Source organism: Mirounga angustirostris, unplaced genomic scaffold (genome assembly GCF_029215605.1).
Source record: "Mirounga angustirostris isolate CCGP_5_RB_7025 unplaced genomic scaffold, mMirAng1.0.hap1 SCAF_5, whole genome shotgun sequence".
Lineage (NCBI taxonomy): Eukaryota > Metazoa > Chordata > Mammalia > Carnivora > Phocidae > Mirounga > Mirounga angustirostris.
This window is the reverse complement of record NW_026991713.1, coordinates 9,862,107-9,877,084: the sequence shown is the minus strand read 5'-3', so window position 1 is coordinate 9,877,084 and position 14,978 is coordinate 9,862,107. Positions and strand designations below refer to the sequence as shown.

Sequence of the window (14,978 nt, the reverse complement as noted above, 5' to 3'; positions counted from 1 at the left end):
TTTCATCTGGGTGTTAAGCAAGCCCTTCCTGGCTTCTTTTTTCTCCATTTCCCTGAAGCAGCATTTGGGAATCACTTTCTCTGTGCCTTGGTTGGAGTTCTAGATGGCAAGTAGGATGTATAGTCCAACTCTGGCTAGCTGAAGCAAAGGAAAATTTGTCAGAAGGACATTAGGAGTCATTGAGTTGGCAGGAGGCTGGAAAACCACCCCAGGGATGGACAGGAGTTTGAACAACACTGCAGTTGAGGAGTCAGAAACCTGCAGTCTAGCAGCAGGAACAGACTGCCAGGTCACTGCCACTGCTGCTGGCTCGGCCACCCTGCTGTCACTGTACAAATGAGTGGCTTCTAACCCATGTTTCAATCCTTGCAACTATCACTCAGTATCCGATGTCTCAGGAGAGACTACACGAACTGGGGAGAGGTAACTCTTTAAAAGAAAACCAGAGTGTTATTATAATTGAAAAATGGAAACTGTACAACCAAAAAATTATAAACATTCACTATATCCAAGCCAGAGTCAGGTGAAGAAGACTTGACCAGGGAAGCTTGGTGTCCAAGGTCCCAATCCCTCTTTTCGCCATAAAAAGATATCCCTTCTCAGGTGCCTAGTCTATTGTATTCCCTATTTTTGGCTTGGCCACCCTATTCTAACCGGGCTTTCTATCCTTGTTTTTTTCTTTTCTGTTTAAGGAATGATTGAACAGGAAAGTTAGAAAGGAGTGGTAGAAATATTCTATTTCACCCTCTTCATTTTCTTTTCTTTTTTTTTTTTTTAAAGATTTTATTTATTTATTTGACGGAGAGAGACACAGAGAGAGAGGGAACACAAGCAGGGGGAGTGGGAGAGGGAGAAGCAGGCTTCCCGCCAAGCAGGGAGCCCGATGTGGGGCTCGATCCCAGGACCCTGGGATCATGACCTGAGCCGAAGGCAGACGCTTAACGACTGAGCCACCCAGGCGCCCCCACCCTCTTCATTTTCTAAGTAGATACTAGGTTTCCCTAGATCTTGACTTACATGTTTCTGACTGTAGCCTGTATTGAGTACAGATTGTGTCTTGTGCATCCTGGTGTTTGTTAGGGGAGGTCACTGAGAAGACATGAATGCCTGTTGACCTGTGAGCTAGTCTCAGGCAATCGGAGCTCCTTACCCCCTCCCCCATCCTTAGAGTATGGGTTTCACTTGTCTTTCCCATTTTTCTAAGGATAGACTTGAGATAGTGTGGTGTTGAGAACACCTGTACAGTGTTCTTGGTCTTCTCAATGTGACTGAACCCAGTTAAGGCCTCTCCATAAACTTTTAAGATTTGGTGGGCGGGCGCAGGGATCCAAACTTGTCTTGCCACTGCCTGAGACAAGCCTCATATGTAGGTTCCTTTTGCTTATTAAAATGGCCACCCACTGGGCGCCTGGGTGGCTCAGTCGTTAAGCGTCTGCCTTCGGCTCAGGTCATGATCCCAGGGTCCTGGGATCGAGCCCCGCATCGGGCCCCCTGCTTGGCGGGAAGCCTGCTTCTCCCTCTCCCACTCCCCCTGCCTGTGTTCCTGCTCTCGCTATGTCTCTCTCTGTCAAAAAAATAAATAAAATCTTTAAAAAAAAAAAAGGTCACCCACCAAGAGAGGGGTCTGCCTCTTTCTTCAGTCTCTCCCTGTCCTCCACCCATGGGGGCTGATTTCAGATTACCCCTGGGAAGCTCCTGAGGAGGTTACAGGCCAACAATGTTTGACCCTTGACTTTACCTGATTCTTACTAACTGCTATGGTCCCTGTCCCCACTAAAATTCATACACTGAAGTCCTAACCCCTAATACCTCAGAATGTGACCTTATTTTGGAATAAGGTCATTATAGATGTAATTAGTTAAATTGAGGTCACACTAGAGTAGGGTGGGCATCTAATCCAACATGACTGGTACCCTTATAAAAGGGGGAAATTTGAACACAAAGACATACACATAGTAAGAATGTCATGTGAAGATGAAGGCAGAAATGGGATGATTCTTCTACAAGCCAAGGAATGCTGAAGGTCACCAGAAAACCAACAGAAGCTATGGAAGAGGCAGGGAACAGATTCTCCCTCATGGACCTCAGAAGGAGCCAACCTTGACCTTGGACTTATAGCCTCCAGAACTGTGAGACAATAAAATTCTGTTGTTTAAGCCATCCAGTTTATGGTATTTGGTTATGGCAGTCCTAGAAAACTAATACACAAACCTTCCCAGGTAAAAGCCCTAATCTCTATTAGCCACTTCCTCATTCCTGATCATGATACAAATATAATCTCCTTTCATAGGTTAGAGAACTTTGTCAATAGTCACCTGTGACTCTTCTGTTTTTATTCAATCTCACACCAATTCTTTTTTTTTTTTTTTTCTTTTTGAGAGAGAGAGAATGAGAGACAGAGAGCACGAGAGGGAAGAGGGCAGAGGGAGAAGCAGACCCCCTGCTGAGCAGGGAGCCCGATATGGGACTCGATCCCGGGACTCCAGGATCATGACCTGAGCCGAAGGCAGTCGCTTAACCAACTGAGCCACCCAGGCGCCCCATTCTCACACCAATTCTTAACCACCTTCTTGAAATGTCTATTTCACTGCTACTCCAGTCCCAGTATTTACCATCTCACAGTTTAATTTTTGTAACTGTTTCCTAAAATGTCTCCCTGATGCCAGTGTTATTTCCTTTATCCATTTTCTATGTCTCCATCAGATTAATCCTCCAGCTTCCCCATGCCAACAACTTCCAATCAGAACACATCTAAAGCCTTTCCTTCTTCTACTATAAAGCTTTCCCATTCCTCTGCCTGCCTTTGAGTCTCTATGAAAAGCAAATAGAGGTCACTGACTCTCTTGCTGTAGCAAACTCTGAGTAAATAACCTCTGTTCTCATTTGATAGTCTTTGTTTGTTTTTTTCCACAGAATGAATGAATAATCTATGGAGGAAAAAGGCATGCTTTTTCTAGTGGGTTTTCTAACTTAGTGGGATGTAAGCCTAGAGCCTCAAGCAGCATCTTGGCTACTATGCGGGGAAAGCCTGTCTGCGAACAAGAGCAGCATGGAAATGATCAGACCCGAAAAGGAGGCAGGTCCTGATGATGCTGTTTGAGATCTTGGCTCCATCTGTGGCTAAAGTCAGCACTACTTCTGGACTTTTTGGTTTCATGAACCAATGAATTCCTATCTTCCATTTGCTACTTTGAGTTTCTGTGGCTTGCAACCAAAAGAGTCCTGACCAAAAAAAGCTCGTTTTTTAGCTTTTCTGTCCCTCTTAGAATAAGGAGTGAGAGCTGTTTCAGGAGTGAGAGGAGGGGGAGGACTGGAAAGCCTCAGCATATTGAACCCTGGCCTAGCAGAGTTCCATGGGCACCGCACAATCTGCTGTGCTGTCCCAAAGTTGGGCCCCAAGGTTACAGCTTCTTAGTTCACTGTTCTCAGCTACTGTTCTCCAAAGCAGGACACATAGAGTAGCTGGACCCAGAGAGGTTTCCGGCTTTAGCTACATGTCATATTGTAACTAGCCTCCCCACGGAACGGTAGGCCCTTGGATTAGGCGCTGGTTTCCAAACCTACTGCCCACCTCTCGGTAAATTCTCATTGGTGAGGGGGTTACTCAATTTAATCCAGAAAATTTTTCTGAATCTCAGATCTTGAGACTTATATTTCCTTTCCTACCAAAAGGCTCCGGGCTCCTATATAAATTAGTCCATTGCCCTCTAGTGCTCTGCATACCAGGGAATCTTTAGCTGTAGCTCAGTTTTTATCAAGTAACAAAATCTTCCCTTCCCCAGGACAAAAAGTATGCATTTATATTTGTATACCAAAAGAAGTCATTTAAGTGACTTTGCTGAATACAGAAAATCTGCTCCTAGATGACTTATCTCTGCTTCTTCAGAAAACAGCTTCTGTGGTATAAAAAAAGTAAAAACAAAAAAAAGCTCTTATTTCCCAGTACCCCACACTGAACAATTTCTGCTTGTCAGGCTGGTCTCTGTTTCCAAATCCCAGCTTCTCTGCCTTTGCACATGCTGTCCCACAGCTTAACCTTTCCTCTCCCATTTTTGGAATCCTATAATCCAAGACCACACTACTGATAAATTAATTAAATAAACATTTGCTCTCTTTCATTCTTTCATAAATATTAGTATTTTCTCTTAACTAGTGTACACATTCTTTGGGGGCAGGAACCATACTTTCCTTGTCTATTTTTTAGCTCTAAGCGTTGCTGAGTGAATGAGAATGGATAATCAAATATCTTTTGTAACAAATGGTACTTTCAATACTTGCATTTTCATACAAGGTGATGCAACGTAAGAGATGAAATCTTTTTGAGGTCTATAAAGATTGTCATTATAAATAGTATTTTAATTTTGAAATACTTTTATCATACATTCATTCTGAAAACTAGATTTTATTTTTGTTTAACAGAAAAAAACAATATTCTTTTGCACATTTCTAAATTTAGTGTTCAGAAATTAACTTTAATTTTAACTTTAATATTTAAAAAAAAATATTTTGAATTCTCTACCCCAAACTTAAAATATAAAACTCATGGGGCACCTGGGTGGCTCAGTCGTTAAGCGTCTGCCTTCGGCTCAGGTCATGATCCCAGGGTCCTGGGATCGAGCCCCGCATCGGGCTCCCTGCTCGGCGGGAAGCCTGCTTCTCCCTCTCCCACTCCCCCTGCTTGTGTTCCCTCTCTCACTGTGTCTCTCTCCGTCAAATAAATAAATAAAATCTTTAAAAATATATATATATATAAAACTCATGCTACATTGATTACCCCAAACTGTAAATTTCCTAGTTACCTTCCTCTTTATCACCCCATAAAATATGTTTGAATCAGAAATACATTTTTTAAAAGTAATTTCAACTTGTCAAAAAGTCAAATGGTTTAAAATTTAGTTTAATTTAATATTTCTTTTCCATTGCTATAGAGCTGAATGTACAGTTTGATGTTGTAAATAAAAAAAGCTTTTTTGTGTGTCCTGTAAATGGTTTCCCCTCTTTTGGAAGTGTGTCCACTTCTGTAAGTGTTCAAGGGGAAATGATAGGAGAATGGTGCATTTCTGGGCTCTTAGATTTTCTGTTTAGTGGCTGACTTTGGACAGCTAAAGTGATAGGATCAAGTACCCCTTCCCAATTAGTTTTCAATAGCTTTATTCATATATACACATGTATGAATATATATATATATATATTTTTTTTTTTTTTCCCTGAATTGACATACAATGTATAGTGATTATACATCAGGGACTTTTAGGATAAATATAAGATTTAAATTCCTTTTGTTGACTTTTCTGTAATAACATGTGAAAAAAACAAACTCTTACTTCAAGGTCTGAAATTTGAGACCGCTCTTCCATTTCTTCAGCTCCTAATAAGCACTAAGAAACAATCTGCATCAATTCGCCACCTACTCCTTGGCATCCCCAATCCCTCCAGCAGTTATTGCGAAGGTGGCTTCATTTTCAGGCATCTCAGGGCTAACAGAATACAAGGGAACAGAAGTTTAAAAAAAGCTCTATTTCTATAAATACCATATTCATGTCACAGGCATCACACCCCTATCAGTCTGAGTCTCCAGAGACATTTCAGAGTTGCTACAGCTAAATATGGACTATAGAATTTACCTGCAAGGATTACCAACCCTCACAAACACCGAACAACTTGCATTTCTAAGGTTCTGAATGTCAAGAAAAATGACCCCAAACTTGGAAATAGGCAGAAGGAATAACTGGGTGTTCTTCCAGCATACTCTCAGGCAACAGTGTGGCAGGCCTTCAGGGGTCTGGGTCAAAAGGGGGGAGGTGCACGTTTCTGCTGACTAGGCCAATGCAGGCCAAAATTGTGAAAGGCTCTGAAGTGAACTAAAAGATTACCAAGTACCTTCAGTGGAAAAATAGGTTGCCCAGCACATCCTTCCAGGTTCCCCAATTCTGTGAGGACTCTGCTTTTCGTTGTCTTTGAGCTACTTGACAACTCTGCAAGTTGTAGGTAACCATGAGTAATACAAATTATTCTTGTCCATAGAAATGTAAATTGTATGAGGAGGAATGCAATTGATTCTTGTCCTATGGATATTGACCTGTTTTTGATCAATTTCTAATTCATTTTAGCATTCCTTATTTGGCTCCATATGTGTGTTATTTTGATTTTTTCTTTGATCTGATTATAAAATCTTATTAGTTCCTGCATTAATTAATGACTTAAATAAAATCTTTAACATTTTATATTTGTATGTGATTATATGATCTTTTAGGTTTCACCTTTTACTTTATTCTACAAAACTGTAGGAGTAGAGGTTAATTTGTGGAAAACTGAGAGCAATGCAGGTGATTCTTGTCTGAGGGTGATGCAGATGATTCCAGTCTTTTTAGCACTGGAAATGAATTTCATTGTGTAGAGAAGCAATTGATTTCCCTCTAGTAGAAAAAACAACTTCAAATGTTACAATTTATTGCCTTATATTAACCAGTTTTTCATCTATTAGCAAATTTATTTCAGCATTCCTTTGATTGACTAAATAAATCTCTTTCAAATTATCCTTTGAATCAGTTTCTTCATTACTTGAGTTAAATCAAGTCTTTGACACATGTTTATTTTATATTTATTTACAAGAAAGTCATGTTTTCAACTTGTGAAAATCATATGTTAGTATGTGCTAAACCCTACAGATTTCATAAAAATGGGACTGAGTCCCTACTCTCAAGAAGTCTAACAGGTGAACTATGTATGGCGTATGACAAATATGCAAAGTAAGCTAAATTTCATAAAGTCAATATATATGTTACAGAACTCTAAAGAAAGGAGACATTAGGGGCGCCTGGGTAGCTCAGTCGTTACACGTCTGCCTTCGGCTCAGGTCATGATCCCAGGGTCCTGGGATCGAGCCCCACATCGGGCTCCCTGCTCGGCGGGAAGCCTGCTTCTCCCTCTCCCACTCTCCCTGCTTGTGTTCCCTCTGTCGCTGTGTCTCTCTCTGTCAAATAAATAAATAAAATCTTAAAAAAAAAGAAAAAAGAAAGGAGACATTATACCGGTGAGGTTGATTAGGAAAGGCCTCATAGATAATATTTGAAGAGGCTTTTGAGGCAGAAATGGGGGCATTCTAGGCAGAGGGAATAGTATAAACAAAAATATGGGAATATATACTTGTGTTATAGATAAGAAAGAGAAGAATAGGGGCATCTGGGTGGCTCAGTTGGTTGAGTGTCTGCCTTTGGCTCAGGTCATGATCTCGGGGTCCTGGGATCAAGCCTGCATCAGCCTCCCTGCTCAGTGGGGAGTCTGCTTCTCCCTCTCCCTCTGCCCCCTCCCACCACATTGTGCTCTCTCTCTTTTTCAAACAAACGATAAGATCTAAAAAAAAAAAAAAAAGAGAAAGAGAGAGAGAAGAAGAAAGTTAGGTTTAGGTATGTTGTGTTTGAAGTACCTGTGTGATAGTCCTGTAGAGGAGTTCTGCAAGCAGTTGGAAACGAATATCTAAAACTCAAGTAAAAGGCTAAACAAGAAATAAAAATTTGAAAATTATTGATCATGAGAGAAAGAGCTACTGCTATTTTGTGCTGTTATTATATCCAGGTTTTGGTGATTGTTTAGTAACATTAAAAGCTTTCATTTATTAAGTATTTACTAATTACTACATGTCGGTCTCCTTTATATCATTTTAACTTTATGAGAACTCTTGGGTCTGTATTATTATCCCCATTTTACAGATGAGAAGATCGAGGTTCAGAGAGAAGTAATTTGCCCAAGGTCACAATTGCTGGTAAATGAAGATGCTGGATAAGAGACTAAGTTATTTGACTCCAAAGCTCAATGTTGTTGTTGTTCTTTCTTTTTTTTTTTAAGATTTTATTTATTTTTTTTGTCAGCGAGAGAGAGAGAGAGAGAGAGCACAAGTAGGGGGAGCAGCAGGCAGAGGGAGAAGCAGGCTTACCACTGAGCCAGGAGCCCGATGCCAGACTTGATTCCAGTGGAACTTGATCCCAGGACCCTGGGACCACAATCTGAGCGGAAGGCAAATGCTTAACCGACTGAGCCGACCAGGCGCCCCCAAAGCTTATGTTCTCAACCACCAGACTTTATTGCCTCTCAAAGCTGGTTTTTGTTTTTTGATTTTGTTTATTTGTTTTGTTTTATTAGAGGGGTGGAGATTAGGCAGTATACTCTGAGCACACTATGGGTTAGGTTACTTCCCTTAGGAAATAGCAGGCCCCCCTCCCCGCCGAAGATAGTAAATGGGCTATAAATAAGGCCGGTCTTGCTAAACTAAAACTAGAGCTGGATAAGAAGGCCTGAGCTGAATCAGAAAATAACCTTTTGGCTTTGATGGAAAATACTCAGTTGGCCACTTTCAAATGGCAGGAAGCTAAGGAGATGAGAAAGAGGAGGACCAAGAAAGGTATCTGCAAAATTGACCTGGGATTTGTTTGCTTTTTTGGTTCTAGAAATAGAATCAAAAACAATTACTTCAGAAACTCGACCATTTGGGTGCCTTTTCAGTTCTTGGTAATTATTTAAAATTTGTTTTTTCTTCGAATTCAGTAGAGTTCTTTGTTTTTAATGTCCACCAATCTCAGATACGCTAAGTGGAATAAAAAAAATGGGGTTTTTCTTCACTCAAAAGTTTTAAAGAGAGCGGGGTGCCTGGGTGGCTCATTCAGTTAAGCAACTGCCTTCAGCTCAGGTCACGATCCTAGGGTCCTGGGATTGAGCCCTGAGTCGGGCTCCCTGCTCAGTGGAGACCCTGCTTCTCCCTCTGCCTCTGCCTGCTGCTCTCCTTGCTTGTGCTCGCTCTCTCTGTCAAATAAATAAATAAAATCTTTTAAAAAAAAGTTTTAAAGAGAGAAAAATGCAGACTGGGGGCCAGCTATAATTACTTAGGGAGTCTGTAACTATAGTGGGATCATGACCTGAGCCAAAAGCAGACGCTTAACCAACTGAGCCACCCAGGTGCCCCCTATAGTGACATTCTAGGGAAAGAGCTTAGTTCATTTTTGTAGTCACTCTTGTATATCTGGGAATTCTTCCGATAACCTTTTTCTGCTCAATTCCTCGAGAATTTTGTGTTTTCTCCGAACAAGAAATGGTTTTCTCTTACATCTGTGTAAGTTAGTAGTGGAAGCCACGGCAGTAACTATAGCAGATGTTATGACTGTCCAAAATAGAGCATCTTTAACAAACTGAGAAATAGTGTAATGATTAAAAGTGTTGGCCCTAGATTCAGACAGTACAGATTCTAATCCCAGTTCCATCTTTTATTGATTGTGTGATCTGGGCAAGGCCTTTCATTCATTCACTAAGAAAGTATTTATTGAGCACCTGCTAAATCTTTGTTGTAGGCACTTGAAATCTAGAAGTGAAAAAAATAGACAAAGATCCCTGTCCTCGTGGAACTTATATTTGGGGAGAAGAAGAAACAGATAATAAATAATGAACATAACAAATATATTATGTAATATGTTAGAAGATGATAAGTGTTATGGGGAAAGAAAAAAATAGAGCTGGGTAAGGGACAGTAGAAGTGTGGAAACTGGGAGGAGTTGCAATTTTAAATAGGGAGATCTAGACAGGTATTGTGGAGAAGGTCATATTTGATCAAAGATTAGAGGAGGGGAGATTGATAATCAGAATGAGGGCTACGTGGGGAAAGATGATTCTAGGCAAGTACAAGGCCCCTAAGGTAGAACTGTGCCTGGCACGTTTATAGAACGTCAAAGTGCCCACTGAAGTTGCAATGCTGTGAGAGGAGAGCAGGGGCAACAGGATAGGGACACACATGTAGTGCTAAGTAAACCACTATAGAGACTCGAGCTTTTATTCTGAGTTAAGATGGGGAGCCATTGGAGAGTTTTAAGCAGAAGATAGATATGATCTGACTCAATTTTACAAGGGATCACTCTGGCTTCTGTGTGTTTTTTGTTTGTTTGTTTGTTTTTTTAAGATTTTATTTATTTATTTAATTGACAGAAGGAGAGAGGCCCTTGCCTCTTGGGGACACCCTCTCCCTCCTGTTCCACAACTTTGGGGGACTCCCTTTCCCCACCCCATAATAAGTACTGTGATTCATAGCAAAAACCAGATTAAGAGCCCATGTGATTTCTTTTTGGTTGATTTTTGCCCCCTAGGGTAGAGTTATTACAAATCTGCCCTGTTGCTCAGGGTTGGCTAATCAGTCAATCACAAATATTGTACATCTATTATGTCTCAGGTACTGGGAATACAGCAGTGGGCAAGAGAATCATGTCCCTGTCCTCAGGGTATTTGCTATCTAGCTGGATGGCATGCATCACATAAATCATTACCAGTAGAATATAAGCTCTATGAGAGCAGGGCCTTGTCTTTCTGTTTTAGTCACTGCTCTATCTCCAGAACCTAGAACAGCTGGTGTGTTGTAGGTCTCTTGTAAAAACTTATTGTTTATAATTCTTATTAAATAAGTAAAGTACCGTGAGAGAATATAAATTATAATATAGGGTACAGCTTAGACTGAAGGGTTAGGGACAGGTTCCCTGTGGAAGTGATGTTTAAACTGAAACCTAAAAACAACAACAACAACAACAACAACAAAACCCAAAAAACAAACCTGGCAGAAGAAAGAAGAATATATCTCTACCATATTCTATACTTTCCCTGCACTGACCACACTTCAACTGGAATCATTCTTTTGCTATCTAGCTTCACTGTAAGCTTTGGAAGGTCAGGGACCAAGTCTATATGTCAACAGAATCCCTGAATCCCTAGAACCTAGTCCATAGTAGGGACTTCCCAATGGAGTGAATACTTTTTGAGAAGGAAATTCAGACATGTAGGATCTGCTAGTGGTATAATTATAGCCTTTCAGGAGAGGCAATTCTATTTAATGCCATATGCCCAAGAAACTGATTAAAAATAAGAAAATATTTACCTGTCATAAATCTTGGCAATTCTCAGTTCTCCTCTTCCTTTTCTCAAGCTTATTCTTGTTGTTGAAGCATGAGCCAGAATGTGTCCCCCGATGGGTTTTTTGGGGTCTGCCTGAAAACTGAATTAATAAAACACCTTTTTAGGTTTCATCATAGGGACTATATACAGTAAAACCTGCAATTATAAGGCAACTTTTCTGTGGAGCACAGCAGGAGATGGGGTAGGTGTGTGTTCTAAGCAAGCATAGGCTCGTTCGTTAACTATGGAGTGGGGTATGTATTGGAGCTGCTCTATACCCCCTTGCCATCCTGTTTAGGCTTCTGGGAGTCCTATGATGTACAGTTCATGTTTTGATTGCTTTTTTAAAAGGAAAAAACACAAATAAAATGTTATTCATTGTCTTAGGATAATTCTTGGGGGTAAGCAATTTTTCTTCTTTACAAAATACAAAGACTGAATTTATTTATTCATTCATTCATTTATCAGAAATATTTACTGCTTTCTCTTTTTTGCCACCATCCTGCTCTGCGTGGCTGGCTGCTTCTCGCCATGTCTTCTCACGAGACTTTCAGAATCAAGCGATTCCTGGCCAAGAAACAAAAGCAGAATCATCCCATTCCCCAGTGGATTCGGATGAAAACTGGTAATAAGATCAGGTACAACTCCAAGAGGAGGCACTGGAGAAGAACCAAGCTGGGTCTATAAGGCGTCACACATCATAAAATGACACACTTAATTGGCACACATATTTAATTAAGCTGCGTGAAGATCATGTGTTCTATCATTCTATAAACATTCTTCCTACCTGACCATAGACTTGTCTTCTCATGGAAATGATTTTTCTCTGTGACTATGCCTCTGCACCAGTAGGTTGGCTCAGTAATAAATGTGAGACCTTTCGGCTCTACTGCTGTTGTGTTTCTGATTTGTGAAGGACTGAATTCCCCCACCTGTCAGATCATGCATAGCACTGTCAGAACTTTCTGCAGTGATAGAAATGTCCCTTGACAACCAAGTATGTAAAGTGTGGCTAGGGGGCGCCTGGGTGGCTCAGTGCCTTAGGCCCAGGTCTTGATCTCAGGGTCCTAGGATGGGGCTCGCACTGAGCAGGGTATCTGCTTGCCCCTCCCCTAGCTCAAGTTCTCTCTTCTCAAATAAATAAAATCTTAAAAAAAAAAAAAAAGAAATATTTATTAATGGCCTACTATGGGGCACCTGGGTGGCTCAGTCGTTAAGCATCTGCCTTTGGCTCGGGTCATGATCCCAGGGTCCTGGGATCGAGTCCCACATTGAGCTCCCTGCTCAGCAGGAAGCCTGCTTCTCCTTCTCGCACTCCCCCTGCTTGTATTCCCTCTCTCACTGTCTCTCTGTCAAATAAATAAATAAAATGTTTTTTAAAAAAGGGCCTACTGGGGCACCTGGGTGGCTCAGTCATTAAGTGTCTGCCTTTGGCTCAGGTCGTGATCCCAGGGCCTGGGATCAAGCCCCACATTGGGCTCCCTGCTCTGTGGGAAGCCTGCTTCTCCCTCTCTCTCTCCCCCTGCTTGTGTTCCCTCTCTCACTGTCAAATAAATAAATAAATAAATCTTTTAAAAAATGGCCTACTATGTGCCAAGCACGATTTTAATCTAATGAATAAGAAATGCCCAATTATCCCTATGAGGTCATGATGTAAATGAGAACAGATTGAGAACCTCCTTCTTGTTCATTAACTGTATGTTGGAAGCCTTCAAGTTTGCACTCGTTATGAATTTGCAGTGAGAATAATTTTGGAAATGGCTTTGTCTTTATCACTGATGCTCAAAGTTTATTCTTCTAAAGGAGGATGCAGAAAAGATAAGTTTTTACTATATCTGAATTCAAAAAATATATTATAATTGCAAGGTAGTTACAAATATTGTTGATACTCATCTTGAGAGATATATTCACTAGGGGACTAACACTCACTTGGCAAGAAGTGAAGTGTTCTTAGTAACCCTAATAGTGAATCCTTTAAAAAAGCCTAGGTGCTTCAAAGCATCAACAAAATACCAGCAAACCAAATCTGGCAGCATATTAAAAGGATTATACATCACGACCAAATAGGATTTATTTTAGAAATGCAAGAGTGGTTCAACAAAGGAAAATCATCAGTGTAATATACCAGATCAAAAGAATAAAGGGGAAAACCCCCCACATAATCGTCCCAGTTGATGCAGAAGAAAACCTAGGCTTTGAAATCATCAATAAAGGGAACTGAATATAAACTAACAGGTTAGGGGCGCCTGAGTGGCTCAGTCGTTAAGCGGCTGCCTTCGGCTCAGGTCATGATCCCAGGGTCCTGGAATTGAGCCCCGCATCGGGCTCCCTGCTCCGCGGAAAGCCTGCTTCTCCCTCTCCCCCACCCCCTGCTTATGTTCCCTCTCTTGCTGTCTCTCTCTGTCAAATAAATAAATAAAATCTTAAAAAAAAAAAAAGAAATTTAATAAAAAAATAAACTAAGAGATTATACTTGATCAAAATAAACTGACATAGCCTAATAACCTCATCTCTGGGAGAATATGGTTACAAGTCAGTTTAAATTCTGCTTGTTCCTTGAAGGTGTTCAGGATTCTGGTTACTCTAAGTATGAGGCATGGTGTAGAAAAGGATGTAACTGACTGTCATGAGGTTAAATAGATTGAAGGGTGGTGGGGGTAAGAAGCTCTCTGGTAAAGGAGTCTGCTGATAACAGCATGAGTCTGCTTATAAACTGCTGCTTGGTTAAATGGCTCAGGAGTTCGGACCAGAAGATCCCTGGCTGGGGCTGGATAGGATTCGTTAAGATTCAGCAGGTCCAACATTGAAACAAACACAGAAAGTTAGTTTTGGAGTGAACCACTATCAAGAAAGTAGTAGCTGGGCAGTTGAGACTGACAGCAGTTAAGAAGTCAGAAGGCCAGGGCGCCTGGGTGGCTCAGTCGTTAAGCGTCTGCCTTCGGCTCAGGTCATGATCCCGGGGTCCTGGGATCGAGTCCCACATCGGGCTCCCTGCTCAGCAAGAAGCCTGCTTCTCCCTCTCCCATTCCCCCTGCTTGTGTTACTGCTCTCACTATCTCTCTCTCTGTCAAATAAAAAAATAAAATTAAAAAAAAAAAAAAAGTCAGAAGGCCATATACTACATCTTTATCCATTTATCAGTTGATGGACATTTGCACTCTTTCTATAATTTGGCTATTGTTGTTAATGCTGCTATAAACATCGGGATGCATGAATCCCCTTGAATTAGTATTTTTGTATCCTTAGGGTAAATACCTAATAGTGCCATTTGCAATGACGTGTATGGAGCTAGACAGTATTATGCTAAGCAAAATAAGTCAGTCAGAGAAAGACAAATACCATATGATTTCACTCATATGTGGAATTTAAGAAACAAAACAAATGATCATAGCGGAAAAAAAGAGAGGCAAACCAAGAAACAGACTCTTAACTACAGAGAACAAACTGATGGTTACCAGAAGGGAGAGGTGGGGAATGGCTTAAATAGGTGATGTGGATTAAGGAGGGCACTTGTGATGAGCACCGGGTGATGTATGGACGTGTTGAATCACTAAGTTGTACACCAGAAACTAATATTACACAGTATGTTAACTAAGTGGAATGTTAATAAAAAAAATGAGTCAGAAGGCTAGGTTGCTTTCTGCAGGCCGCTGAAGGGGTAAAGCAATAAAGTGATCTCAATTGGATGAAATAGCTAGAGTTGAGTTGTCTATGTAATGCTTACAGTTCAATGCCACTCTTTTTAATGGAATGGCTCTGAATTTTCCAGGTGATCCTATGTTATCGGTGGTTCTTCAGGGTCTTAAAAGAATCCTATGTTCTATACAGATGTGCCCTGATGATATCAAACAGGGCGAGGACTCTGAACTTGCAAATACTATACTTACGCTTCCCTAATGTACGTTTCATATTGTGCCTTTAGTGCTATTATTATTCACCTTTTATATTTCCCTTCAATCTCTCTTCTATTAGCCGTCACTAAGCTCCTTAAGGGCGGACACAGTATTTAACAGTGTAGCAACCAGCTGTATTTAACTTTGTATTTAAACACTGTATTT

At 40.8% G+C, this 14,978-nt stretch overlaps 2 protein-coding genes across 2 annotated transcripts in view; one reads left to right on the top strand and one right to left on the bottom strand.

The window, feature by feature from the left end:
- Nucleotides 1–5,256: 5,256 nt before the first annotated feature.
- The window catches only part of DMC1 (DNA meiotic recombinase 1), a 37,181-nt gene continuing 27,459 nt past the window's right edge, over nt 5,257–14,978 (bottom strand). The window contains exons 12-13 of the mRNA XM_045875988.3: nt 10,904–11,020; nt 5,257–5,477 (exon numbers count right to left, since the gene is read on the bottom strand). Coding sequence (XP_045731944.1) covers nt 5,408–5,477; nt 10,904–11,020 — 187 coding nt within the window. The 3' untranslated portion in view covers nt 5,257–5,407. The remainder of the gene's footprint in view (nt 5,478–10,903; nt 11,021–14,978) is intronic.
- On the top strand, nt 11,421–11,726 carry LOC123837731 (large ribosomal subunit protein eL39-like). Its single transcript, XM_045866885.3, has one exon. The coding sequence runs from the start codon at nt 11,452–11,454 to the stop codon at nt 11,605–11,607; it is 156 nt and encodes a 51-aa protein (XP_045722841.1). The 5' UTR covers nt 11,421–11,451; the 3' UTR covers nt 11,608–11,726.

What these genes read in the sequence shown, in the direction of transcription:
- LOC123837731 (XM_045866885.3), top strand. Translation starts at nt 11,452, where the DNA reads ATGTCTTCTCACGAGACTTTCAGAATCAAGCGATTCCTGGCCAAGAAA.